The sequence below is a fragment of the Thunnus thynnus genome, chromosome 4 (genome assembly GCF_963924715.1).
Source record: "Thunnus thynnus chromosome 4, fThuThy2.1, whole genome shotgun sequence".
In the NCBI taxonomy this organism is placed as follows: Eukaryota; Metazoa; Chordata; class Actinopteri; order Scombriformes; family Scombridae; genus Thunnus; species Thunnus thynnus.
The window spans coordinates 5,466,888-5,493,922 of NC_089520.1; the positions used below are offsets into that span (position 1 = coordinate 5,466,888).

At 38.7% G+C, this 27,035-nt stretch overlaps 1 protein-coding gene across 1 annotated transcript in view; it reads left to right on the forward strand.

Annotated features, from left to right (window-relative positions):
- The window catches only part of LOC137180786 (receptor-type tyrosine-protein phosphatase T-like), a 129,127-nt gene that overhangs the window by 90,308 nt on the left and 11,784 nt on the right, over positions 1-27,035 (forward strand). The window contains exons 8-11 of the mRNA XM_067586034.1: positions 854-1,055; positions 4,309-4,411; positions 8,387-8,663; positions 20,067-20,103. Coding sequence (XP_067442135.1) covers positions 854-1,055; positions 4,309-4,411; positions 8,387-8,663; positions 20,067-20,103 — 619 coding nt within the window. The remainder of the gene's footprint in view (positions 1-853; positions 1,056-4,308; positions 4,412-8,386; positions 8,664-20,066; positions 20,104-27,035) is intronic.

Consider the following 27,035-nt stretch of genomic DNA (forward strand, 5'->3'; position numbering starts at 1 on the left):
GGAAGATACTTGAGATGAACAATAAATTAGCCTTTAATTAGTAGAATATTATGTTTGAATATCAGAAATCCAGTTTAATTCTGAGTGCTTTACCTCAGAACTGCAAGCTAGCTTTACCTTGTAGCCATATTTTTATATAAACAATGGATAAAACTATTGTGTAACATATACTGATAAAAAGGCAAAAAGATATAAAGGAATTGAGCAGGAATTAATGAAACAAAACTGTGCTAATCAATATTTTTCAGATAAACAACGGATAAGGCAGTCACGTGTAGTGATGAACCCACAGAAAATGATCATGACTCTGCAGTTTTCTTAATCACTTCATAGCATTTTAGCATCTTTCAGTCTACAGATTGTTGTTTTTGTTCACTCTCATCTCAGTTTAGCCTTTAGCAGCTAAAGAGTCGGATGTTTTCTTCAGGAGTTGGTCAAAAACTGCTAAAAGGAGAATGATAATTGGACATTTGTCCACATAAAGAGGACTCCAGATGAATTTTAACTTTGTTCCATGTCTGCTTATTTTGTAAATAGGCAGCCATTTGTAATATGATAATAATTAGCCACAACTTTAAACAACAAAACGACAAAAAATCAGTTATTGCTGATGCTATAAGCTAATGAGTCCATCAAGAGGCTCTAAATTACACTAAGCTTTGCTGGTCTACAACAGAAATAAACAAACAAACTCCTGAATCCTAATTAAATTACAGTACTTTCAAATATATGTATGCTAATCTATGATAACCTCAGATACAGTATGCTACGCTAAGCTAATCTTAGCCAAAGTAAACTACATTACATCCAGAGCTTAAATGTGTTGAACTGTATGTCTCCCTTCTGCCTCCAGATCACCTACAAGGCCCTGAGCTCGTTAGACCCCAGCGCTGATTTGACAACCCAGAGGGGAAGGGTGTTCAAGCTGAGGAACGAGACCCATCACCTGTTCGTCGGTCTCTACCCGGGGACCACCTACTTCTTCACCCTCAAAGCCTCCACGAACAAGGGCTTCGGCCCGCCCGTCACCACCCGCATCACCACCAAGATAGCAGGTAAAGGACATTTTAGCGCTAATAGTTTTGAGTTGCTGTTGTTTGGTTGTTTGCATCATTACATTAAAAATGTGTTTGTTCATGTGACATTTGTTTGATCTTTCATAATCACACAGATATTGTGACACACTCATGTTTATTTTTACAATAACAGGAGGTAAAGAAAGCTTGTTTGTGGGCCAGATGGTGGGTTGTCATGTCAGTCAGTTTCTCTGTGAATGTGCCAGTCACTGTTTTTGTTTGTGTCTTTGTTTGTTTGTCAGAGTGACCGTTTTCATATCTCTCTGACTTTTTCTTTCCATTTGTAACCATCTGTTTACATCACCCGCCTCGGCCCATAGAAAATGTCAACGGCACCACAAAAAAAAAAAGGAAAACAATCAACTTTCGAAGCAAGAACTGTGAAATGTCCTCTGATGTTAATGCATTTCTTTATTCTGGAACAAGAGGACTTCTCTATTCTTTTTTCCAACTGTTTTGTGAATGGTGTTCTTTGTTGTTTAAATGACAGAATGACTGATTCGAAAGAAAAAAAAAAACCCTTTCTCTTTTCCCTTTTTGTATGTCTCTCTTCGCCCTTTATCTTTTTGACTTACCCTGTCTGTCTCTCTTCAGCTCTACGTAATTCTCCCTCTTGTCTCTCCATCGCTTTCCATTTTTCCGCTTTCCTCGTCTCCCTCGGTGTCTCGATCATTTTCTCCCTCTCTTTAATCTTCTGTCTCTATTCCTACCTTTCTTTTTTTCCTTTTATTTTTATCTTACTCTAATAATTACTTCCCACATGGAAGTCTGATTGTCTTTCTGTCCTTCACAGGATGTTATTATTTTTATTGCCTCTTCATTAAGGTAGTCGTAACCTTTAGCAATGTTTGTTATTAGTATATTTGTGGAGACACTCACTGTAGCTTTAAGCCAAAAGCTGCCACAGATGTAATTCTCACAATACCAACTTTACACTAAACCACTGTTGTTCTATCACTGAGAGGAGCATTTTGTGGAAAAAAACAAATGAACAAAACAATGAAGAATAGTTTCAGGATAAATGTGGTTTATTGCATTAAAGCACAGACATACATTACATGCAGGATAAATGCAACTACAACAATGCTTTCTACTGTTTATAGAACTGTTTATCAGACATAACTTCTTACATCAAATGCTTACAGTAGCAGGGAAATTCTGCGTTTTATTGAGGAGTTGCAAATTCTAGGAGGCTTACGATCATGTAGAGCAGCAGCAAAGGCAATGATGCACGAGGTGAACAGCTGCCAACGTTTCTTGTAGAGGTGACAAACTTTATTACCAGAACAACATTCATCTGCTCAGCTCGACCTCACATAAAATAACTTATTCCTTGTATCATCCTGAGAGATTTATTTCAACATATGGTGTTTTAAAGTAACTTCTCAAGTCACTTTTTGAAGTTAATTTCTTCAATCTTAATTTCAGTTGCGGGATCTGTAAATTAAATGATTACTTCTGGTAATAAAGGTAATTCGCACATGAGATATTCAGGTTGTCAACATTTATTGACCTGAAAAGAAACAAACATTGCTCTTAGGGTGATATATCTCCACAATTTCCTTCTAAATCTATGTATTGATGCCTAAAGAGATCATATAGTTACTGTGAGATTGCATCTACTTTTCAAAAATTCTTCTTTCGTGTTTAAGTACAACCTTATTTTCATTATTACCCTCATTTTAGTATTAAAAGTCAGAAATCCCTGTCCCTAGATGATTTGAAGAGAGCTTCTCGCTTTTATGCTCATTAATCTTATTATGTAATTGATCAGTGTAACTTGACTTAATCCACACGTGATATGAAGCAGAGAGAATCTTTTTTTGTAGCCTTTATGTACTCACGTACGGCCAGCTCTTTTCCTTTGCTACCATCTTTTAATATTCATGCAGTCATACACGTTCAGTCCTGGAAGCAGCAAGTGGCCACTTGTTACAAGATGTCATGGGGTTTATGGTAAATGTGGCATAAAATCACTTTATTTTAATTATACCAAAGTGTATTTGAGATAAAAAAATGCTACACATATCACATTTAACCTCCTGGATGATGTTAGTTTTAAATCTGACAAGGTTTCCAAAAGTTCAGATTGTGAATTAAACTCCCTCCTGCCCCCCGACTACACAAGTGAATCCTGAACTCAACCTACCGGCGGTGTTGAGTGCTGATCGAACCGCAGAAGACTGCAGTCTAAATGTGTCATCAGCGTGTTATCGGTGTCGTCCTATCTGTCAACACCTACAGGGGTTTTAACATGACCTTTTCCACTGAGCCCCCATTCCTCCATCATCCTTTCAAATCTTAACAACATGTTGCTAAGAAGGGACAAAAAAAAAAAAAAAATCCACAGATAACAAAGATGTCTTCCTTCCAAATATCACGCCATCCCCAATCTTCATTATCTCATTCAGGGACCAAAGGATGAAGAGATATAAATTAAATGATGCAGACAGATAGAGATGGATGGACACGGGAGGAGGGGTTGGACTCGGTGTTAATAACCTAAATGCCACATCAATGAGGGGAAAAAAAACGTTGATGTCTTACTCAGATAGGCGTTGATGCTGCACCTCCGATATGAGGTCATGACAGATGTGAAATTAAAAACCCCCAATGAAATGAAACGTCTGAGAAGCCTTTCGGAGTGACGCATACATCCGTCTTTTTGTTGCTCTTAATAGCACCTGATGAGATTACTGTTGTCAAGATATGATACGACGATGTTAAAATAAAATTAAAAGATCTGAGCCCCAACAGATTTGTTTGCAAATCTTTAAATAATATATGAACTTCTGCTGATATATTTTTACAGTATATTACCTCATGAGTTTGTTATTTTCTTTTATATCAACTCAAAATAATGAAATATGGTCTGACAGCCTTGAAATATGCATTTCCACAGTAAACCAACCTGAAAGAATATGTAAACCTCATTTGTTGTATCATGATTTGTATATTGATTTTAGAAAACTTGCATATTTTACTTATTAAAACCCATGCTTCATTGTGTCTCTGCTCTACTGCACAATTTAGAAAGGTACTAGTTAGGTTAAGGAAATTTGGGAGGAAGGGGTGGACTGATTATACTGCAGCTACAGTAAATATAGCTCTAAAAGTTATGCTAGGCTGTTAAATGCCGCTTCCAAAGCTGGAAGTGCCATCCTTCAGTAAAAGGCATCCTGGTTTCAAATGTCAATTTCTGCATTGTTTTTTTTGTTTTTTTCCCCATCAGCTCCCATGATGCCAGAGTACGAGTCTGAGGCTCCACTAAACGAGACAGAGACTACCATCACCATCCTGCTGAAACCTGCCCAATCACGTGGAGCACCTATCAGGTAATTTCACCTCTGCATCTTATCTTCTGTCTCTTATGTTCTCCTACAATCTTGTTTTTTCTCCCAGCATCTCTTTTACTTTCCTTCCATCGTCTTAGCTTCCCTTCCTCTCCCGCCCTTTTCTCATCTCTCTTCTCCTGCCTCTTTTCCCCTCTTTCCGACCACTTTTCCTTCTCGTCTTCCTCAAGGGTCTCTTTAAAGCCATTAAAGTCACTCACACATAAAGTCCAATTTGTATGCAGGGGAACTCGGAGAACGGGACCCTTTATAAATTTGACAGTGAAACGTCTCGTCATCAATCACATCGGTCCTGGTAGCTTTTTAGCCGCTGCCATATGGGAATTCAACCTCAAGCAGGCATGACAAGCCTAAATGTTTGATGGTAATTTGATGATTTGAGACTTGCTGCTTTAGTTGAAGCTCCCTGCCGACGGCTTGTTGAAATAAAGGGATAAAAAGGAAGTTTTTGGGGGCGTTTTTTTCATGTAATACACAAACAAACATGCAATCATGGTCACAAAAACACATATGTGACATGCTATAGCACACACAAAAACAAGACAACAGACATACGGTATCCCTTGCAATTCATAAATCAACTCTAGAAACTCTTTATTCAGTCAGTCAACAATAGATGTGTGCCCGAATACAAATACGTTATTCGGGGAGTCACATCCACCTGCTACATGACGCATATTTCTTAATTTGGACATCACTTTAATTTTCATAAGTGTAATAAAAACAAAAAACAGGATTTTTAAGCCTTTTTCCACTTTTATTTGAATACAAATACAAATACAAATAATTTTGCTGCCTCAACAAATACAGATACAAATACAAACACTGGGCCCTCTGCACATCCCTAGTCAACAAATAGCCACCTAATATGTTTTGCAAAGTTGCATTAGTGCTAATATTGCTAACATCAGGCTGTGAGCTTATAACGTTTTGAAAGATGATATAGTGACAACTAATCCTGAAGTAGTTTTAGTGAAAAGCAGCAGGTTGCATTTCTAGCATTTCTTTCTTCATACTGTAGTGAGTACATTTTTCTTCAAAAATGTAGAAATACTATGAACACATTCATGTTCTATTCTGACATCTTTTTTTCATTCTGACACAGAGTTAATTTATTCCTTTTCCTCCTCTCTCCTTTTTTCAGCCAGCATGTTTTTTAATTAAAAGTTCACTTTGAACATGTGATCTCATCCATTTAATTGGTGTAGAGGAGAACATTATTCTCCGTGCCTTTAGGGAAATACAGCCTCGACAAGGGTGCGTGGAGAATATATATCACTTCAATTTGGACTTGGGGAAATGGATTTGTGGAATGTGAGCGTGGGTCAGTGGTTTAGTGTTAATTTTGTAAATCCCATACCATATCTCACCATTTATCACCCACACATGGCAAATATATCTCGTGTTGAATTAGGCTGCGCTCCAATCGCTAACATCTTTGTGTTTATCAGCCCGAGATAAGCCCCTTAAAGTGTTTGCTTATGTGTTTTGTGCAAGTATTACATGTTTTAAGTGCCAACAGATGCACGAAGAGTAGCAGGGAAAAAGCCATCTGTTGCTTAATGTGCACAATAATGTTTTTGCAAGAATTGTGGTGGGTTTTTTTTTTTGTCTTTTATTCGCATAGAGGTCCTTGTTTCTCGAGCTCAGGAGCTTAGATGAGGCATGTTTACTGAAATAGCTGCACTAAGAGGAGCAGCTGTTGTGGTTGAGACACAATAATGTATACAGCATACGCACGCTCAGACACACACATCGCACGCTCGGATGTATACGCATTCACACGAGTGCACAAGGAAGGCAGCTGCAAAAGCTAAAAGTGGATTTCAATTCACACGCATTTGTGAGTGCAGATAATCATCACAAACTCATAAACATCCATGATGAAAATATGTTGTGGTATAAAAATACTCACATTCCAGATGTACGTCAGTATCCTCTACCCCTACGCTTAGTTATAACTCAAACCTCAAACCAAATCTAAACTGTGAAGAAGTACTAATGAGCGAAAGTGTCCTCGTTTTCTAAAAACGCCCTCACTTTTCACACGTTTTACAAATGTTGTCACTTCTCAAAAATATCCACATTGTTTACAGATGTCCTCACGAGCCAAAAATACGTCCTTACTTGTCAGACTCTTTTCAATTTCCAAAATGTCCTCATTGTCAAGGTCTAAAACTCAAATTGTTACTCACAAAGAGAGAAGAACGAGAACACACACACACACACACACACACACATATGAATATGGAGAGAGAGAAAGAGCGAGAGACTCATCTTTGGTCATCAGCAATTATCTTTTATGAAAGCTGCCAAACGGGAGCTGGGGATAATTGGCCACGGCCCCCTTCACAGAAACATACATTTCCCTAATTGCGTATAATTGTGAAGTGAGTTCTTGGCGTGGAGGACGGAGGTAATTGCAGAGGGCCGCTGCGTTTGTCCTGACCACTAAAGAAGCCCTCAGCCATTCATGAAGCCTCTCAGAGTGGAATGGAAACACACACACGCACACACACACACACACGCAAGAGCCGACACACACATGAAAAGATAGACCTTTTAAGTATATAAACACTCCTCCACGCACCTGTTGGAACACACACACACACACACACACACACGCACGGGCACACCTGCTAAAGTACGTGCAGGACAAGCACACTTGCTAGAGTGCGCACACACAAGGTTGGTAGAGACACATCTGGACTGATGAATGTGTATGAGAGCACACATGTATACAAAAGGAAGACCTCACAGCTCTCTCTCTCTCAAACACACACACACACACATATATATATTTTACTTTTAATTCATACTTTGCTGCTGAGTCAGCACAAGAAATGATCTGCCAGCTACTTTGTTAGAAAGTTTGCTTCCAAAGTATATCCACCATTTGGAAAAAAGTGACCCGTGGAACAAATTATACTCCTTTTTACAGGATACTGAACATTTTCCTGAAGATTCTACACAGATCTCTACTCGTAATGCTTTTTGTGCCAGAATAGATATCAGGCACTCTGGAAATTAAAAGTTTTTAATAGCAGGTGCTCCATAGTGATTGAATAGTGGGGATAAGTGTTATTGTCAGATTCAAAAAGATAATTGTTTTAGTTGAATTAGGTTAGATATAATGCAAAAAACCCGAATCTGTTTTAACATTTAAATTCACAATGTAGGGATAAAACCATAGACTGTATAAAAATATGGACGTAGTTACCATAACGTCACCCGTTGGTGTCTGAAGAGCGGTTTTGAAGCTCAAAGCGAGCCGCTCCGGCCGTCGCCATCTTGGCAGTACGTGACGCTGCCTAACTCCCAGCCAATTAAAAATGGGCAAAGAGGCAGGGCCGAATGGCTGAAACAAGCCACCTAGTGGCTGGTGGACCTGTCACTCAAAGCAGCCATGTCCTTCATTATGCATAACTTTACAGATTAATAAAATTTAAATGGGTGAGTTATAAAAAAATTCACCTCCTGTACAGTTGTCATGAAAGGAGAAATTAGCTACAGAGACCAAAACCGTTTTTTGTACCAGGTTGTAAACATGTTTATTTCTGCTGTAAAGTTGGGTATTTTAACATGGGGGTCTATGGGGATTGACTCGCTTTTGGAGCCTCAAGTGGCCATTCAAGGAACTACACTTCCACATTGGCAAGAAAAAACTGAAACCCTGTAGATTTCTGCTGTTTGACCAAATACATTTTTAATGTCAGGTACAAGCATGAATTTGGCAAAAATCTTCCACATCTAAATAGAAACCACACACTGACAGCAAAGCTGTCACCCAAATAGCAGAAAACAAATTGCTTTATCCAGTCAAAGCTGGACCAACAGCACATTTTCTATTTTTTTCTCCTTTTCTTTTGTCAGTTTGGTATAAAGTTTCACTCAAACAGCACACAACAGCATATTTCCAAATAAGAGGCATTAATGTAGCTTTACTTGCATTTTCAGCTCCTACCAGCTCGTTGTGAAGGAGGAGCGCAAGTCCAAGACCCGCCGTGCAGCCTCCGAGGCCCCCGAGTGTTTCTCCGCCCCCGTCAGCTTCCGCAACGCCTCCGTCTTGGACTCTCCCTACTACATCGCTGCTGAACTGCCGCCGTCCAGCCTCACAGTGGTGCAACCGTTCACAGTCGGAGACAACAAGAGCTACGGCGGTTTCTGGAATCCTCCATTGTCACCGGCCAAGAGCTACAGCATCTACTACCAGGCCATGAGCAGAGCCAATGGGGTGAGTCTCGATACTGTATGAGTGATACACAAGGATGTGATACAAGGTGCAAAAAAACACAAAAGTGATGACTATAACAGTGAAGGGTGTTTTCATTGGTACCAAAAGGGATTGATTGGAAATTTTGAAAGGCTGATATTTTAAAGTTTGATCCCTTTCATGTCAAAAAAGTGGAAATTTGCTCAAATGTGTAGAATTTTAGTAGTAGTATCAAAACAGATGCTGTGGCAGATTTACCAGGACTGTCTCTCCATCTCTTTTATAAACAATATTCATTGGAATTGGAATAATTGGAAAATTTCTAAAATCACATTAAAATTGGTCTTCAAAAGGGTCTTTTCTCCTCGGCTGGATGTAAAAACTTAAAACAACATTTTAAACTGATAGAAGAAACTAAAAGAATACAAAAAGAAAACAAAAGTTTGCTTTCTTGGAACCATTCATCAACTAGTTGTATGAAAGGATAGAGTGGCCATTGTCCCTGCAAGCTTTAAAGCCTTGTATGTGTTAAAAGGCAAGTCATCACAGGGTGGAAAACTGCTGCACACCTCCCTAAGTTGAAACTCTCGAGTACTTTTGGCCACACCAAGGTGAGGTGATCTTTTTTATTGTGGCAGGAGCTGTTTGAATTACCCTCTTAAGGAGCTGGCAATGCCAGCAAAGTCAATTTTATGTCACCTCTTATCAGAAAAAAAAAGAAAAGAAAAGAAGAAAACTCCCTCTGGTAATCTTCACTCCCAGAATTCATCTCTCTGTTTGCGTCCCCTTTTTGTCTGGCAATTATACCCTCTGCAAATACAACAACACCTCGCCCACCTCCCCCCGCCTCCCCCCCTTCTCATAACTCATTCACAACTTGAACTTGGCTTTTGAATTTCCATAATACTTTGAACTCCTGTGAGAGTTGCTTTAATTTACCACTGCCGTAACCACAGTAACTTAGTTTGGTGAGTAGGGGTTGGCCCAGCTGGCTGACGTCGTGATGTAATATCCTCCTCTTCCTCCTGATTTCCCACAATGCACTACCTCGGAGGTAGACTATGTGTGAGTGGGTGTGAGTGGTGGTGGTGGTGGTGGTGGGGGGGATTCTTGCATGATTGAACAAGTGTGCAGCAGATGAGTATGCATTTAAAAGTGTGGGTGCTTGTGTGAGTGCGCTCTGTATATGTGCAGAGCTTAAATCCAGTCATATCAGAATTCCTTATTTGATTGGATCTCAGTCAATCCAATCAGTGTGAGGTTTGTTTGGGTCATGGATTGGAGCATTGTGGGGGTGGCGGGTTGGTTTGTGGAGGAAAAGTAAATAGAAAAAGCCTGTGCAACCACTGTAACCTAGATGATTTGATAAGTAAGTCAAGCATAAAAAATGGACCCGCATTCATAAAACTCATGATTTTCTGCTGATAAAAGCAGTTTTTTTTTTGCATCCATCCAAATGAGAAACTGTTTTCTGATTTTCTTTTTTCTAATGACCCAGCTATTGCAAGTAGCAGAATGGTCATTTTTGTCCTTGAAAGACAATTGCACAAGATTTGGAATGACAACAGAGGGCTTTGTCTCCTGAACGTAAATGATAAAACAATGGATGCAAGTTTTTTTCTCATTATTCATCTCATTATTCAACATATTTAAGATTTAACCCAGACTCTGACTGTATGACTAAATAATCTCAAACTCAAAGGTCCACTTTTTTGCTTTATTTGGCATCTTCAGCAGCATCTCATGGTGTTCATGGTGGAACTAAAGGTGTCATTGTTAGATAGTCAACATTTGGTTTAAGCAACTAAAACTACTTGGTTAAGGTTGGGGAAAGCTCACTGTCAAGGTTTAATTACACCAGTATTGACTGACTGAATGAGATGGGACGTGAGCTATGGTCTCTGGTGTCAAGTTAAAACCTTTGTACACCAAACCCCACAAAGAGGATTTGCCATAATCAGGGCTGCAACTAATGATTATTTTCATTACTGATTAATCTGACGCTTATTATCCTGATTAGTCAATGAACCGTTTAGGCTATAAAATGTTAAAAACTTGTGCAAAAAACAGCATTCACGATGTCTCGGAGGCCACGGTGGTGTCTTCTAATTGCTTGTTTTGACTGATTAACAGTCTAAAATGTTAAAATATTCAATTAACTGTCATATATGAAAAGAAAAAACAGTGAATCTGCACATTTGAAGATGGAACCATCAAATGTGGCATATTTGCTAATTCATTTTCTGATGTTTGACTAATTGTTGCAGTTCTAGCTGTACTGTACCAACATTATGCTATCTCTGCATTGTCTAATGAGAGAGTCCATTAAAATATTAAAATGATGACAAGAGACCACCACTAAATTCTTTAAAAAAAACAACCAATGCTGTCATCGGACGGTCGTCTTGATCCTCCGAGCTGCACATTTACTTGTTCGCTTCACAAGGAAGTCAATAAACAGCGGCGGGTCACGGCCACATACACAACAGCCGCCCTAGAGCTGGTAGACTCTTAGTGCCTTCATGAAGGATTTGTCACCAGGCTCAGTGTTTTTATGACAACAGCTTGAACCCAACCCGGTCTGGTTGAAGGACATGTCTCCTTTTACACAAAGGGACAATAAAGATCTTGCGTCAGTCCTTTTTTTAGCCACACTGCTGGCCACGGAGAAAATTAAACTGGCCAGTGAATCCACTGTGGCCAGTTGTCATTTAACTCTGAATTGGCTGCTGAGCCACAAAGAAGAATGTCAGTATTTGAATAATTTATTCTCTAAAATTCAATATCTCCATTATATACCGCTGCGCTACGGATATGTGAGAGTGATATTTTGTCAATCAAGGATTTAAGTTATCTGCTGTCTTCACAAAGTCCTGTAATTTTTTAAATTTCATTGCTGTCAGTCATTTTCAGAGAGTAGGTGTCTTTATTTTTCACAAGCCTCATGTTGGAAAAGAAACTCCTCATTTACATTTTAGAGGACATGGCTGGTTTTTCATAGTTTGATCCAATGGATGAAAGTCTGTTCCTCATTCTCTGCATGTCTTGGATAATCCTTCTAGTTTTTTTTTTTCTTCCCCCTCTGAGCTCCACCTGTCCATCAAGGAGAACATCTCTCTTCCCCTCTTTCTTTTTTTTTCCATTTTTTCTGTCACTTTCTCTCTATTTCACCCTCAATAACATTTAGAAGAAATCGTTCCCTCAATCCACCCACTCTCCATCTCCTCATTGCTCACTGCTGCCGTCTCTGTCGCCGCTCTAATAGGAAAAAAAATCATGTCTCACCTCCTTTCCCCAAATTCCCTCTATTGTCCTGTCTTTCTTCTTTCCCAAATCCATTTCCCTCTGTGTGTTCTGCCCCCTCATCCTTTCCTCCTATGATTTCATTTAACCCGTCGTCCTCCATCTCCTGCCCTCTCGCTCTTACCCCGTCTCTCTTTCCCACCTTCCTTCCTTCCATTCATGCTTGTCTTGCATGCTTCTTTTATTCCACTGTTTGCACTCTCTCCTCAATCAATCTCATCATCCTCATATACTCTCACTTTATTTGTCCACCTACCTCTCTTTTTCCTACCTTTTCCCTTTCACACAGTTCCCTCTCCCTCTTCCTTTTTATTTTTTTTGCTTTAACCCATCTCTCTCTTTCTTTCTCTCTCACTTTCCCTCCCTCCTTCTCTCTCTCTCTCTCTCCCTCTCCCCCTCTGGGGTGACATCAGTCTGATGCCAGTCTCTCATCTCCCATCATTGTGCCAATTAGTCGGCGCACTGCACATTAAAACTGCTCACCAACGGCAATTTTGATGTCTCCCTTGGAGTTGTGTAATGTCACACACACACACATACATATGTGCACACATACACACAAGCCACCCACATTAAAGACAAACACACACACACACACACACAGACAAGAATAAAGTGCCCTGGGCTGTGAGTAAGAGAAGTAAGAGCCAAGAGAGTGATCGGGGACTTAGGGATGAGGAAGAACGAAAGAGGGATGGGGGAATAAAAGTCTAAAAAGAGTGAAAGAGACATTAAAGAAGATATAATACTGGAGGGGAACTTGGAGGAGGACAGGGTTAAAAAGAAAGAGTGGGAGAGGAGAGATGAGATGAGATGAGATGAAGAGACACAGGAGACTCTTGATGGGTCAATATGACACGTAAGGGTCATGTGATCCACAGAGGCGGCCAAAAGCATCTTCATGTCCTCCAAAGTGAGTGACAACATACTGTAGGTTGTTTGGCTGAGCCCCTTAGTTCCTGATAATGGAAACCGTAATGCTATAGCATACCAATGTGCTTCCAACTTTGTGGCAATAGTTTAGAGAAGACACTTCAGCATGATAATGTCCTCACGCACAAAGCCTCGTGCATAAAGAAATGGTGAACTCAACCTGATCCAACACCTCTGGGAGCAAATCCCTGCAGCTAGCTTCCAGGTAAAATACTTTTGGCCATGTACCCGGCTACCTCCATCTGTCAACCCTTGTCAGCGGTCTCTGATGAGTCTATTCAGGAGGTAAAGATAGAAAAATAGCAAAAGTAGTAGGGGAATGAGAAGGAGAGGAACAAGGAAAGAAGTATCTGAAATCATAGCATGATTGAGGACAGATGGACAAGGGTTGAGAAGTAAATTAAAAAAAAGTAGAAGTAGAAGTTTTGATTTAAAGAGAAGGAGTAGAAGAAGAGAGGTTGTCTTGACATACTGGAACACAGATATCGTTGCATGGGCCAACTCCTTACTAAGTCAGCGTGGATAAAAGCATCAATTAAATGGATAAAATACAGGATACGAAATTCAGATTTGAACCCACGGGAGGACGGAAAATGAGACGAGACAGACGAGGAAGCCCGGAGACCGAAGGAGCGAAGAGAGCGAAGAGACAAAAAGCGCAGAAAAAAGTAATGATGAGAAAAGTGAGGAGAGGATGGAATTGTTGAGGTAGAAAGTAGAAAGACAAAGGAGGAGGACAAAGGAGAGGAGAAATGGGGCGAGAAATGGCACAAAACAAAAGGAAACTGTGACACACACACAGAAAAAAAAAAACATGCCCTCCCGCGATGTGAAAAATGCAGCCAGACACCTTTCTTGACAAGTAAAAAGCCTCAGGGGTTGGCCAAAGCACTCTGACAATCAACGTCATTCACACACACACACACACACACACACACACACACACACACACACACACACACACACACACACACACACACACACCAAGCAAGCCTCAGAGTGCAGATTTTGGAAGTTGTAGGAGAGAGACAGATAGAAAGAGAGATTTTTACCAACTGACAGCGGATGTCAATCAAGATGCACTCAGCTGACTCGAGAATCCCTTAATGCACTTTTATTCTGTCTCTCTCTCTCTCTCTTTCTCACTCTATGGGTGTGTGTGTGTGTGTGTGTGTGTGTACATGCTTGAGTAAGAATTTATGTGTGTGCATGCATGGTGACAGAAAGATTTTGACATCAGCCACACCTTTAGCCCAACTAAAATGTGTATGTGGATGGATAATGTATACACTTCATGCTTTTGTGTGTGTGTTTTTCTATATGTGTGTGTGTCTGTTTCAAGAGAGCCATTAACAAAACTGGAGTCATTGAGACATGGAGATATGGAGGAGAAAGACAGATAGTGTGAAAGAGTGTGAAAAGGAGATAAAGAAAGACAGAGTGACAGAAAAAAAAAAAAGTTGTTGCCCTGGCTACCTTAGGTTGCTTGGGAACCTCAACAACCAATCACTGTATCCAAAGGTCAAAAAGAAAACACACATGGTTGGAAATTCTGCCTGTCAGTCCCAACAGCGACCCAACCGAGTGTTTGATGGAAAGAAAGAAAGAAAGAGAGGAAGAGAAAGAGAGCAGAGGAGAGAGAGAAAGATAGATAGATGGAAAGAGAGCAAGCTCACCCACACAGCAGCTGCATCTTCCATACACACTTAGTATTCTCGTCAGACTCAACAAAGTTAACTACTACACACACACACACAGAAACACACACATACACACACACACACCGTGTCTCCGGTCTCCACACCATAAACAACTTCCCACCTCTCGTCTCCCAGCCTCTCTGGATCGAGGCAGGGCAATAAATTGGCCTTACGTTTATTAACTTTGCTTCTAGCGGCCTCCTGAGGTTTTAGCCCATTAGCATGAGCACAGACGATGCATCGCTTCTATTCGAGGTGACTGTGAATCCAGAAGAGCCGGGCCTCTAAATGGACCATAAATAGGCAGGATAGGGCCAATTTCTAGAAAACACATATCACCGGTACTGTACTCAGGGAACTGATCTTATTCCCATGGTGGCTGTATGGAGGATATACACCACACTTAGAATGGGAAAGTCCACTCATATGACAGGCCTGTGTTGTTAATGTTGCTTGAATACATAGCACAGACCAAACAGCTGTGAGATATGCTACTGTAGCAAAATTGGACTACTGCTTTAGTTTATAATAAAAGTTTTATGTTATTATGTTTATCCTCAATGAGTTTCCATTGAACATACATATTGTATATATCATTTTATACTAATTGATATACTAGTTGATTGACCTTCTATGGAAAATCCTTGCACAAAGAAGAAAAAGAGAGAAAAAGGGGATCATTGGACTGATCTTATCTGTTTAGTGGGGCATATTAATGCTTACAAAATGCATTCATCTTTTAAATTCTTCCTGTATGTCCTCTTAAGCTCCTTTTAAGAAATTGTAAAGATATACAGATGTACAGTTCTTCCTCTCTCAAATGGAATCAATCCAACCATTCTGTACAGATCTTTTAAAGGGGTAATCAGTCAAATTAATAGAAAGCAAAGGTCATTTTTACAGTAGCTTTTCATATTTACCGAAGAGCACTCGTTCTCAGGTAAACAATAATAACACTGTTTGAAAAAGCACCCAAACTAGATATTCTTAGATCAGCGGTGAATCCTATCCAAACATTTACTTCACATTTTTGTAAGACTTACATAATGTCAGATATTGTATGTTGACAAAGGAGTAAACAAACAAGACTGAAGTTAAAAGATGAAAAAGATAGAAACACATGAGACAAATGAGAGAATTAGATGAAGACAGCGATCAGACGGACGGACAGACGGACAGACGGGAAGCAGACAGAGATGTAGTAGAAGCAGGTGTGTTTAGTCTTGTGGAGAGATCCAGCTGAGAGGCTCACACCATCCATCATCTACTAACATTCATCTTCTCTGCTCTTTAACTTCATAAGCCAGCCCCCCCCCAACACACACACACACACACACACACACACAGGAACACACAAAGACAGATGCATCAGTATGCAGACACAAGCACAAAAAATGTGACAATAAATGTGTGAAATCCAGAATATGAACAAAATTTTTTTCTTTCTCCTGTTTTGTACACCACGATACTCTTTCTCTTTTGATGTGACTGATTGATTGCAAACAAACTGAAATCCACTTTCACATAATTCAACCACAATATTTTAGAATACACCGATTATTAAACTTTATTCACTCTGTCTCTCAGTTTGCATCAATGCCATTTTTCTCCATCATATTCTGACAGTGTGACACCTGCAGGTAGATGTCACATTGCACATTGACATCATTCATCAATCATCTTGATCAGTTTTGAGCATTGCGAGATACTTTTCTGGCTACCTTCCCCTATTTACTGTATGTACTGCGTATGTGCATGTGTGGCATCTGTCATTCAGACCTGGAGAAGCAGAGAATAATACTCAAAACAGCCTTGAAGGGAACATGTAAGGTCATATTTTCGTTTGAAGTCAAGTACACAAAATGTGTTCAAATTTTAACATCATAACAAAAATCGAAACAAAAAATAGGACACTCATGTGGTTTTGAACACGTCATCAGTAGGTTGTTAGAGAAGGACTCCTCTTGTTAGCGCAGGTAAACACACCTCCACTCTAAGGCTCTGACGAGATGTCACACATCTCCCAACATTCACCACTGCTGTCACCGTGGAGATCTGAAATGTCTATATAGAAATAATGACTACATATATAATAACAATACAAACAACATACCAATTATCGCTATAGTGAACTGCTGAGAAAACACCCACAACCAAAATTATATGATTGGATGGTTTCTGCTGATTTACCTTGTACACACTTTCAAGACAAGCTTAGACTGCCGAATACAGAAACCGTCATATAGCTGAACCCAGCTCCATTGCAAGTCCGTTTTAGTACCATTAACAGTTTAAAATAATCAGTTAAAGTACATTTTCCAAATTAATCTTTCCTAATATCCTGCAGACTGTATAAAGCATTTATGCAACCCAGTAGCTAACCAAACTGCAAGCTGTTACCATTTGTATGCTATGGCCTTTCATTTTTAGCTTGATTGTACCCTTTCCATATATTAATGAGGGTTAAAAACTGGATTTTCAAACCTGCCACTGTTTTTTTTCATACGCTTCATGCACTTCATATTGTGACTTAATAAAGTTTTGCTGTTATTTCAGCTACCAGAATACATTGAAAGACAGGCCTTGTAGTTTCAGGCTTCAGATTTCAAAGAAAAAGAAAACAACTCAATGGTGATATGACCTGAAAAGGAAAAAATGTATAGGAAAATAAATCTACGCCGGGCAGCACCTTGGGAGTTATTTCGTTCAAATGCGTGACAGGCGTCAGTGTCGACAGCTGCTGTAGTCATCGTCTTTGATGAAGACAAATTGGCCAACATGTGAAGTAGGCCAATCTCTCTATAATAAGTGGGTTAGATACGTACACTTACCGGTGACAGCACATCATTGAGGGAAGAAAAGAGGAAAAGACAGGAGCAGTGAAGGAATGAAAAGATCTCGAATAAAGGAAAGCACACACCTCTTCAGGTAGTGACAGCCCATCTGAAAGAGAATGACAGGAAGGGTGGAAGCAGAAAACAGAGGCCACTGGAAGCATGTAGAGGCTTCACAGAAGGAATGAGTGTGGGATAGATAGAGACAGAGGTGCAGAGATGCTGTCAGTAAGTACTGATCTGATGATTTGCAGGTCAGAAGACACATAGGCCTGTACAAATAATCATATTATAAGCATTTAAGACACTATACGTGTGTCAACATGTAGTAGGGACTAGCTTCACACTGAAATATAGGCATTGGAATCTGTTGAAACAAAGGTAAATAACAAAGACGTCTAAAAAAAACCCACTTTTTTCACATTTAGCATCTTTTGACGCTATGCTATGTACACAACTTGTGTCTTTAAGTAGGTACTTATGCAACACATCTGTGGAAAGCTAAGATTCTTGCGATTCGATTGATGCAAACAATTTCAAGATACAATCACAACAGCAGGTACAATCAACGCCTCGGTCAGACCACCAACAAACATCAAAACAATTACAAAATTCATGCTACTCACCTATGAAGCCTCATATTACTCCACTGACTGATACAACTTTAACAAAAAGGTCTTGTTACATCCGCAAAGGTCCAGTCATATCCAATCCAGTAAAATATTTAGTCCAAAACACATTATTACATCGATAAATATCCACAAACTGCTGTTGCATAATTTCAGATTAGCCAGCAGATGTCCTAATCTTCAACATATTCTCCGTATCAATATGGCGACTGCACTCTGAAGTTTCAATTGACACCTCACTTGACCTTTCAAAGCCAATGAAATTCCGAAAATGACAATATGCAGCTTTAATGGTTTCTATAAAGCCACAACATTGAAATTATGTGAATTTAAATAGTTTGCTGTGTACAAACTGCTTTTCCACCATCGCACTTGTTTTGACTCTTTTATATGCATAAAGTTTAGTTTCAACAAGGGACCAAAGCACTAAAATGTGTTTATGCTTCAGTTACTCTGAAGCAGGGGTTATTTGGTGTCTCTAAATGGCTTTTTTCTGTGGTATTGTTATTAAATTTGAACTTGGACTAGTTAAGGCTCCATGCTGTGGTCCCACTGTGTTTTACAGCTAATAAGTCCCAGCTATAGGTCATCTACAGTCATCTGTTTGCAAAAAAAAAATATTCAGGTGGAAATAAAAGCCTTCTACTTCAGTGTATTCAACCTTCTATTACTCAATACCAGTAACACTTAGAGTGATTCTGACTTCATAGTGTTGCCTTTCAATTTACTTTAGGTATGCCTTGGATAGATGTTTTAGGTAAATTTTACAGGAATTTAAGAGGTTAAGTGCCATTAATACACTTACTCAAATGTTTTATCACTTTATTTTTATTGTACAATCTTCTAATTATAATAATGAGCATTCCTTCACAATATGGTTATAATATACTTATATAGGAGCAAACACAGTGTTGAAAGAATATTACAAAGTTGAAAAGAAATTAAAAGTGAGGTGAAGGAAGGGAAGGAAAACAGTAAAGTAAAGCATTGTCGTACTTACAGCATATGGCTGCATCCAATCTATAATATATGTACATGTAACGTCCCACTTGAATGAAGGTGTGTATTGTACATGCCTGCTTGTGTGTGTCCATGTTTTCATTATGTTGGGGTGTGAATTGATGATGCCCAACACCTACAGCTACAATACAACTTATTGATTCTGCTATTATTAATGTGTTTGTACATGTGTGTTCTGAGAGTAATCAAGCTGGTCTGTGTATTGCAAAATAGGGCAAAATAAGAAACTAATAACATAGTCTCATGAGCTCATTGATCATCTTTAGGGACTAATAACAGTGTTGGTATGTGTGAGCAGTAAAGTGCAGTATGTGTTCGCTGTTTAATCCAACTTGTTTTAGTCCAGTAACTACAAATTGTATAGACTTTTAATTGTTGTTGACCAATTTCTGAAGCGTGCCATATGATTCTAAATTGATTTTCTGGCTTCGAGACAGCTATTGGTTTCTAATTTCAGTTCACCATAAAAATCATATTAGCTCACTTGGGTAACCTACTCTATAAATGGTTGATGTGAAACCTTTTTTTTAGATTTTTATGCTATTTTTCTATTGTCTAAAGTTGTCATGCAGTTGTGAGCAGGAACTGTTTTGAAAATGGTCACTGCTGCGTTCAAGGACATCCGGCCATGAGAAATTTGAATGCTAAACAGACTTTTTAATGCAAGAAATGACCAAATTTACATAATCCTTTTTACAACATCAATATTTGGTTACTGTTTGTCTTGTGATTTGATCACATCTGTAGCTGCCAGAGCATCCTTTGAATGCACCACAAAGACTTTTGAAAATGGTCTCTGCTCTTGACAGCATCACCTACTAGTGTTGTAATCAGTCTGCACAATACGGTGAAGAGATGGTTGACCCTGGTGATTCTTACCATCCAACTCACCCAGCTCCATTAACAATTATATGATACTGTTTATTATTATTGATGGCTTAACCTTTCCATGTCCCACAAGTCACCTGACCAGTTTCTCTCCCTCTCTGTCTCCTTTATTCACAGGAAACCAAAATCAACTGTGTCCGCCTGGCTAACAAAGGTATGAGCACCCTTCCATTGATACTCAGCCTGCAGTTAAAGACAATGAGATATAAATGTATGTCTGATGACTTTTAATGACTTTCAATCCCTTTAATGAAGTCAAGCTATTATGCTGAAGAATAATGTAATCACATAACCCCCTTGAATAGCTTTTACAATGTTGCTAGTGTGGTAGATGAGATGAACACACACACATAGACACACACTTTATTGAAAGAAGTGGGATTAGACCCCACGACCTGTAGTCAGGGTCAAGCAACCCCACATCCTAATCATATTATCCTGCATGATTTCATCGCATAGCATTCTATCTCTTCTCAGGCAGTCTTCCTCTTTCATTGCACTTTTCAGTCTCTTCTTCCTCTATTCTGCTCTCTCTTTCTCCATCTCATACCTCATCCATGTTGCTCATCAGTGTATAAAGTGGAACATCAGGGACATTACATACCGATTGACCGTCTTCATTAAACCCGATGGATGGAGGCTAAAGCGTTAGCCCCAGAACCCATTTCATCCTATTCTGTTTTGCTTTCCCCATGCCTCCCATCTTTATTTGCTGCTCATCTCCGGCAAATACACCCATTTGTTTGCCAGGCAATGTGCTTTGAAAGCTTTTCGGCTCGCTATTGATTTTCTTCACCTCCTCTCTTTTTTTTTTTTCTCTATTTTATTTTTTATCTGCATCAAACATTGATTTGATTTTTCCACACCTCCTTTCTCTGCTCTCAGTCTCTTGCACTCTTTTATTATTTTTTCGTCTGCATCAAGCATTTATTTCTCATTTGTGCACACTTTTTCTCTTTTATATCATCATTTTTTTTTTCTTGCTCTATCCATTTCCAGGCTGTGTTTTTGAGTGGGATGTACTGTGGGTGGAGGTCTACGGTGTGTAGACACTGTTGTCTGTCTGTCTGTCTGTCTGCATGTGCGTGTGCTTGGGAAAAGACATGCTTTTAACTTTGTGGCTGTCTTTCATATTATAAAATGCTTACTTTTTTTTTCAATATGTAGAATTATCAGTGTTCCCAAAACAAAACTTTAGTTGAAATGTACTTAAAGTTTTTAATATGTGGGCAGTATGCTGAGGCAACACAGATGGCAATTTTTTTTTGCAAATACCTGTGAGTAATTTTGTTGTGATGCCTTTTGTCCACTCACAACAGCAGCTGACTTCAGTGATGATGCCACACTCGTCCGGGTCAATGCGTTCTAATCAGTGAAATCAGCTGGTGTACTTTTTTGGTTAAAATGAAAACCAATTGGCAGTAATTTAGCACAGAATTAGAGTTTATTTATACAAGCATCTGTCAGAGGCAGAGAATCTGATTCCAGTGTAACTTAAATGAACAGAGCCAAAGAACCATGTTTTTGACAAGACCGTAGAAACCTGCAGCCCACTTAAGAGGCAAAGAGAAAAAGAGGAGGGATGATTTACAATATTCATGAGTAGCTGAACTATTTTTTTTTAAATCTAGGCTTAACTTCCATTTGCAAAGTAGCATATTGTTAACTAGGTAAGGTTGTTAGCCTTTTGGTCTGTTAAGATGCTGTTTAAGCTTTACCTCTCTTTTGGGCTAATGCTAATGCTAGCTGCCTTTATTATTTGTTAAAGAAGATCTGGTCCTAGACACCTGGTCAAGATTTTAATATAATCACTGTATATTAATCTCATCCGTTGTTTTGTCATATCAGTAGACTTTGTCATGTATCTATTGCTCCTTTGCAGTTTAACTTGGTTCTTTGGCTGAACCAATGGAAGCTGAACCAGTGAGATTATTTCTGCAATCTGCCTCTGATAAATGTAAATTAGACATAGATTAGATAAAATTTAAATCTTACTTCAGTTGTGATCCTGCCACCATTCAAACTGATCTGCAAGGATTGAGCCAACCAGTTGCCTCGACATTGTTTAAATGTAAACAAATCCTTTATCTGGCAGTCTGCAAATAATTTCATTTTGTATGAGAATGTTGCCTTAATGTTGGTAATTTGCTTAATACTGCCCTTTAAAAATCAACAAATTACTTGTTTTTGACCTTGATGAAGGCATTAACTTATCTAATTTTGTCTCTGAGTGAACAAAACCTTTTTGCAGCAGAACCCAGAGACCAGATTGTGTCTTTGCACCAACTTTGCCACGCCACAAAGTTCATACTTTTTTTTTTCTTTCAGACATCACTTCATTTCTTTTCTCTTCCATTTCCCTCTCCCTTTATTTTTATCAACCCGTCAAGCCGAGGGCGGGCGGACAGACTCAACAGATTCAAATGTTAACCCCCCCCCCCCCCCCCCCCCCCCCCCCAGCACCACATCTGCATTCACTGACTCACTCCCTAATAAACATCCTCACCAGCAACACACATCTGTTAGGTCTTTTTCCCTGATAACGGGCCAGTCGAGATGCTCGTTGACGTTGTAAGACGAGTCATATCCCGGTTCACATCTTGAGTGCTAGTTGTCCTATTGATCTCAATGTTCTAGTGTTATCTCTCACCACTGCAATTTCTCTCCTTTAAGACAGATTGTGCAATTGAAAACCAGGGAGATCTAAACCTTGAAGAAATGGATAAAGAAAACTATACGTCTTTTTTTCTTAGACTTTTTTCTTCTTTCTTTTTTTCTTTTTTTGTTGTTGTTTGTTTTCTCTCTTTCCCTTCTCTTTCTCATGCTTTCCGGCGGGGACGTGCGGCCCTTGGCCTTAGTGGTAATAGGTAGGGGACAAATAACAACGCCGTACATTCTAGTCATCCCAAGCGAAGGTGATTATTGCTTTATAGGCAGAATATTTTTCTTCCCTATGTTATATTTTTTCATCACAGAAACCACCATAAACACAACACAAACGTTGTTTCATTTTGGTTGTCCCCTGCCTTCCACCCTCCTCCCTTTGTTTCTTGACCTTTCTCTACCCTTTGGTTTTTTTGTTTTTTTTTTGTCTTTCCTTCTCATCACCATCTTACTGCGTTTGTTTGCATGTCTGCTCCGCTTCGAGTGTCGCTGGCTGTGTTTGAACCTCCTCTCTCTCTTTCTCTGTCTTGCATGTGCAAACACACACACACACACACACACACACACACACACACACACACACACACACTGCAGTGGAACCATGCTGCTTTCATGCACAGTCAATAGCCCGAGTATTTGGACACTAAGCTAACATTAGACTTTGTGTTTTTTCTACAGTGCAGTAGACTTTCATGTTAAAAGGAACAACTAAAAATCGATCGAAATGAAATCAAGAAATGAAACCCATAAACTAAATTTGTCTTTGGATCTTTATTGCTCTCTGTTACATTAAAAGACAATTTAAGTTACAATACAAAAGCAATTTACAGTAAGTATGGTTTCATTCTTTTGTATATGACAAATATTAATATAGTGAGTGATTTGACAAAACAGAAAAACTCATACTGGATGAAACAACACTGGATGGGGGCGATTTCCATTTCCAATGTTTTGTTTTCACTTTACCCTTTAAAATGTTATGTTTGTCAAATGGGATTCAATTAAAAACTGTAAGTTACAACATACATCCAAAATATTTTATCTTTGATGGGGGCATATTTGTTAAAAGCCATTAACACAATTCTTCAAACAGCCTAAAAGGGGTTTATTTCAAAAATATGTCAGTATTCTTTGAAATTGTATGTCTTTAACCTCTTAAAATCCACCAGCCATAACTGAACTGATGTAGTTTTGGTTGTGTTTTAGCCACATTAGCCACATAAACACTAGAAACTAGAAGATGTTACCTTTCAAATGAAGTCTAATACATGCAATTTGGCATTAAAGTTCTTCTGTTATAAGTTTTTCCATTTGGGAATGCCAAATAGGCGAAAATTCCAAAACAAGGATGGATGTTAAGAGGCTACAAAACAACAAATGTCTGCTATGGGAGGGTTGGTTGGAGCCAAATGTGCATTTTGGCCATCCCAAGTGACATAAAGAATAGATTTTTGTACATTTTGGTACCAAGAATTCATGAATGGCTGAAACTGGAAATTTCCCAGAACTAAGCACACTGTTGGATTCTGCTAGTATTTGACACAGTGAAAAGATTAACCTGGTCAACTGCTGCCCACTGATTTAAGCCTATGATATACCCTACATTGATATTACAGTCATAAACCATAACCCTCTGAAAAACCTATCATAACTGTTTATTAGCGTTTCCCTGGTGCAGTAGGTGTTTGATTTGGGATGAACCTAAACCAAACTCATTCAGTCTACTGAACACTATAATCCACTGGTCAACGATGATGTCACTTTCCTCCAAGATTCATACCCTGCAACTCATTGCTCACCATTACGCTTTCATTTATGATCAGTCCCTGGTATTTGTTGTGACCTATCAAATACTGCATCTGCAATTAAAATGTATGTCACGCTCACAGACTTAGCACAGCATATGTCACTATAATAATAATTAAACCTTTTACTTTCATCAGCATTTAGCATAAATAAGACACTTAACTACATAAAAAGGTTACATTCCAAAATCAGATATTCATCTATTGAAAAATATGACACAAATTATGTCACTTATACCTAAAAAAATACATTGTTTTAAAGTAAAATCTACTATTTCATATCAGTGAAGTAAGTTATTAGTTATCATGAGACCATATGAGAATGAAACTGATTACAACAAAGAGTGTTTCACAGTAAAACCCTTCATTTATTAGTTATTGTTGTTGTTTTTTCTGAACAGCACTTTCTTTTTTTTTTTTTTGAAAAAATCCAATCATCCAAGTGCATTAAAAAACACAGGAGGTAAACATTGTTTACTGAACTGTGTCAAAACCATGTCTATGCTAATCCTTTTAGGATTTTATTTAGCAATGCAGAGACGTGACAGCAGAATATGAATGTCATTCAGCGGTACAACAATCAAAATGTTGACTTGAACAATGGAGACACAACAGGGAATCAGTCAACAGCAAGCACAACCGTAAACTGCTGTCACAGTTCTTTGTCAAGAATATGAGATGACTTCTTATGAATATAATACATTTATTGTCCTGAAGGAAATTGAGGTTGCAAGGCCCGGCACAAAGAATTATGCATATCATGCACAATTGTGGGCACTAGTGAAATCTTAAATTGAATAAATATAGACTGTATTCATGTGAAACAGGGTTGTTGATGAAAGCATAAAACCTCTAGGTACATTTAAACAGTATTTCATTCCAATGATTTACATTTTACAAGTGTTTTCACTTATTACTTTCACAAATTAACACTTCATAAAGGAACCTTAAAAAAAATGAATAATTGGATTCCTTGTGCTCAGTGGAGCATTTGTCTACACTGATTAACCATTAATCAGTTTTAGTACTCTATTGGTGAGTGATTAACTTGCACGAACAAACAAACAAACAAAAATATAAACACATGTATGCATAAAGGTTTACAACACAAGAACAATTCAGTTCGCTGATATATTAAACTGCAATAAGTCTGTGAGCAACATACAATAGTGTAATGCATCATTTTACCTTCATCCATCCTGTGTTCAGTACTTAAAGCTTAAAAGTTCTCATTCAGCACTTTAGCAAGTGACAGCAGGTAACTAACTCATTGTTCATCCCACTTGATATGGTCTAAACCTAGAAGTGATGTTAATGGTTTTACTGGACTGAGATAGATTCACATTCCCTGTTTAACCAGTGGAACTTGTTGGGGTTGGTTTCTTCCATAGCAGCATGTCAGCTCATGTGCTGCTTGCACCAAATCTAAAATCCCAAAGTTTTATATGGGCAATAACCCCAGTTCTACAAATAGACAAGCTACTACATCTGTTGATCTGATACATACTGTATAATGTCTTCAGTCCACTTCTTGAACAGACTGAAAGTGAACTGCGTTCATTTGTCCCACTTTAGTTGTTAAGAAATGTATATTTCAGTTGTTAAAAAGTAAGAAATGTGTCTATGTAACACAAATAAGCCTGTACGGGTGTGTTTATACCCAGCTTAAACTGTCCCATCACTTACATGAGACACAAATATGACCTTTTTCTTATTAGTTTGAATAGCAAAACCCACATACAACCACTCTCTGGTCTCCATTCTGGTATAAATCAGAACAGTATCCTGAGCCACAAGACTTTTGTAGAATTTTAGGATTGAACACTAAAATCAGGATTTGCCAGTGTGCCATAACAGTAATAAAATGTTAAGTTATTCATGGGAGACAACTGTCATAATTTTGCAACATGGTTGATAATGAGACAACTCAAAGAAAATTAAATAGCTCAATAACTGTTAAAAAAAAAGAAGGCATTGCTACTCTTGGCACGCACGTCTTTTTGATATGCCATGATATCAGATATGGGTTACATCATCCAAACGAAGTCAGATATGAGTAATGCACAACTGAACAAAAAGGCCTGAAGCATGAATGCAGCTTCAATATCTCTTAGCCAATAAGTTACCAGACTATTAATTATGCTTTGATTAGCTGCAAATACATAATTTTCCAACTAATGCCTTTTTGTTCATTATGAGGAAGAATGCAATAATAAATGAGACTTCTACATTGGCTCAGTGTCTGTAGGCCCTTCATGTGTTTAGGTGCTGTAGCTCACCAGAGCATTACACCCACCGCTTGTCATCCATACACTGGTATAATATGTCAGCTTATATTTCCATTACCATTAGTCCTGAGGTTGATTATAATTGGTGGTGTACAGAGTCATGTTGTAACGACTCCGGCGCTGTGCAACACTGATGCAACATGTTGCTTTCTGTCTATGTGTGTGTGTGTGTGTGTGTGATGTGATGTGAGCGTGCATGACTGAACTGCAAAAGCGAAACATTGAAGGAATCTGTATCTGAATTATCTTTGTCGTTGACCTGCACATCCTCGCACACACACCCACACGCAAACAAAAACACGCACCTTTCTTCACAACCTATCCTCCTC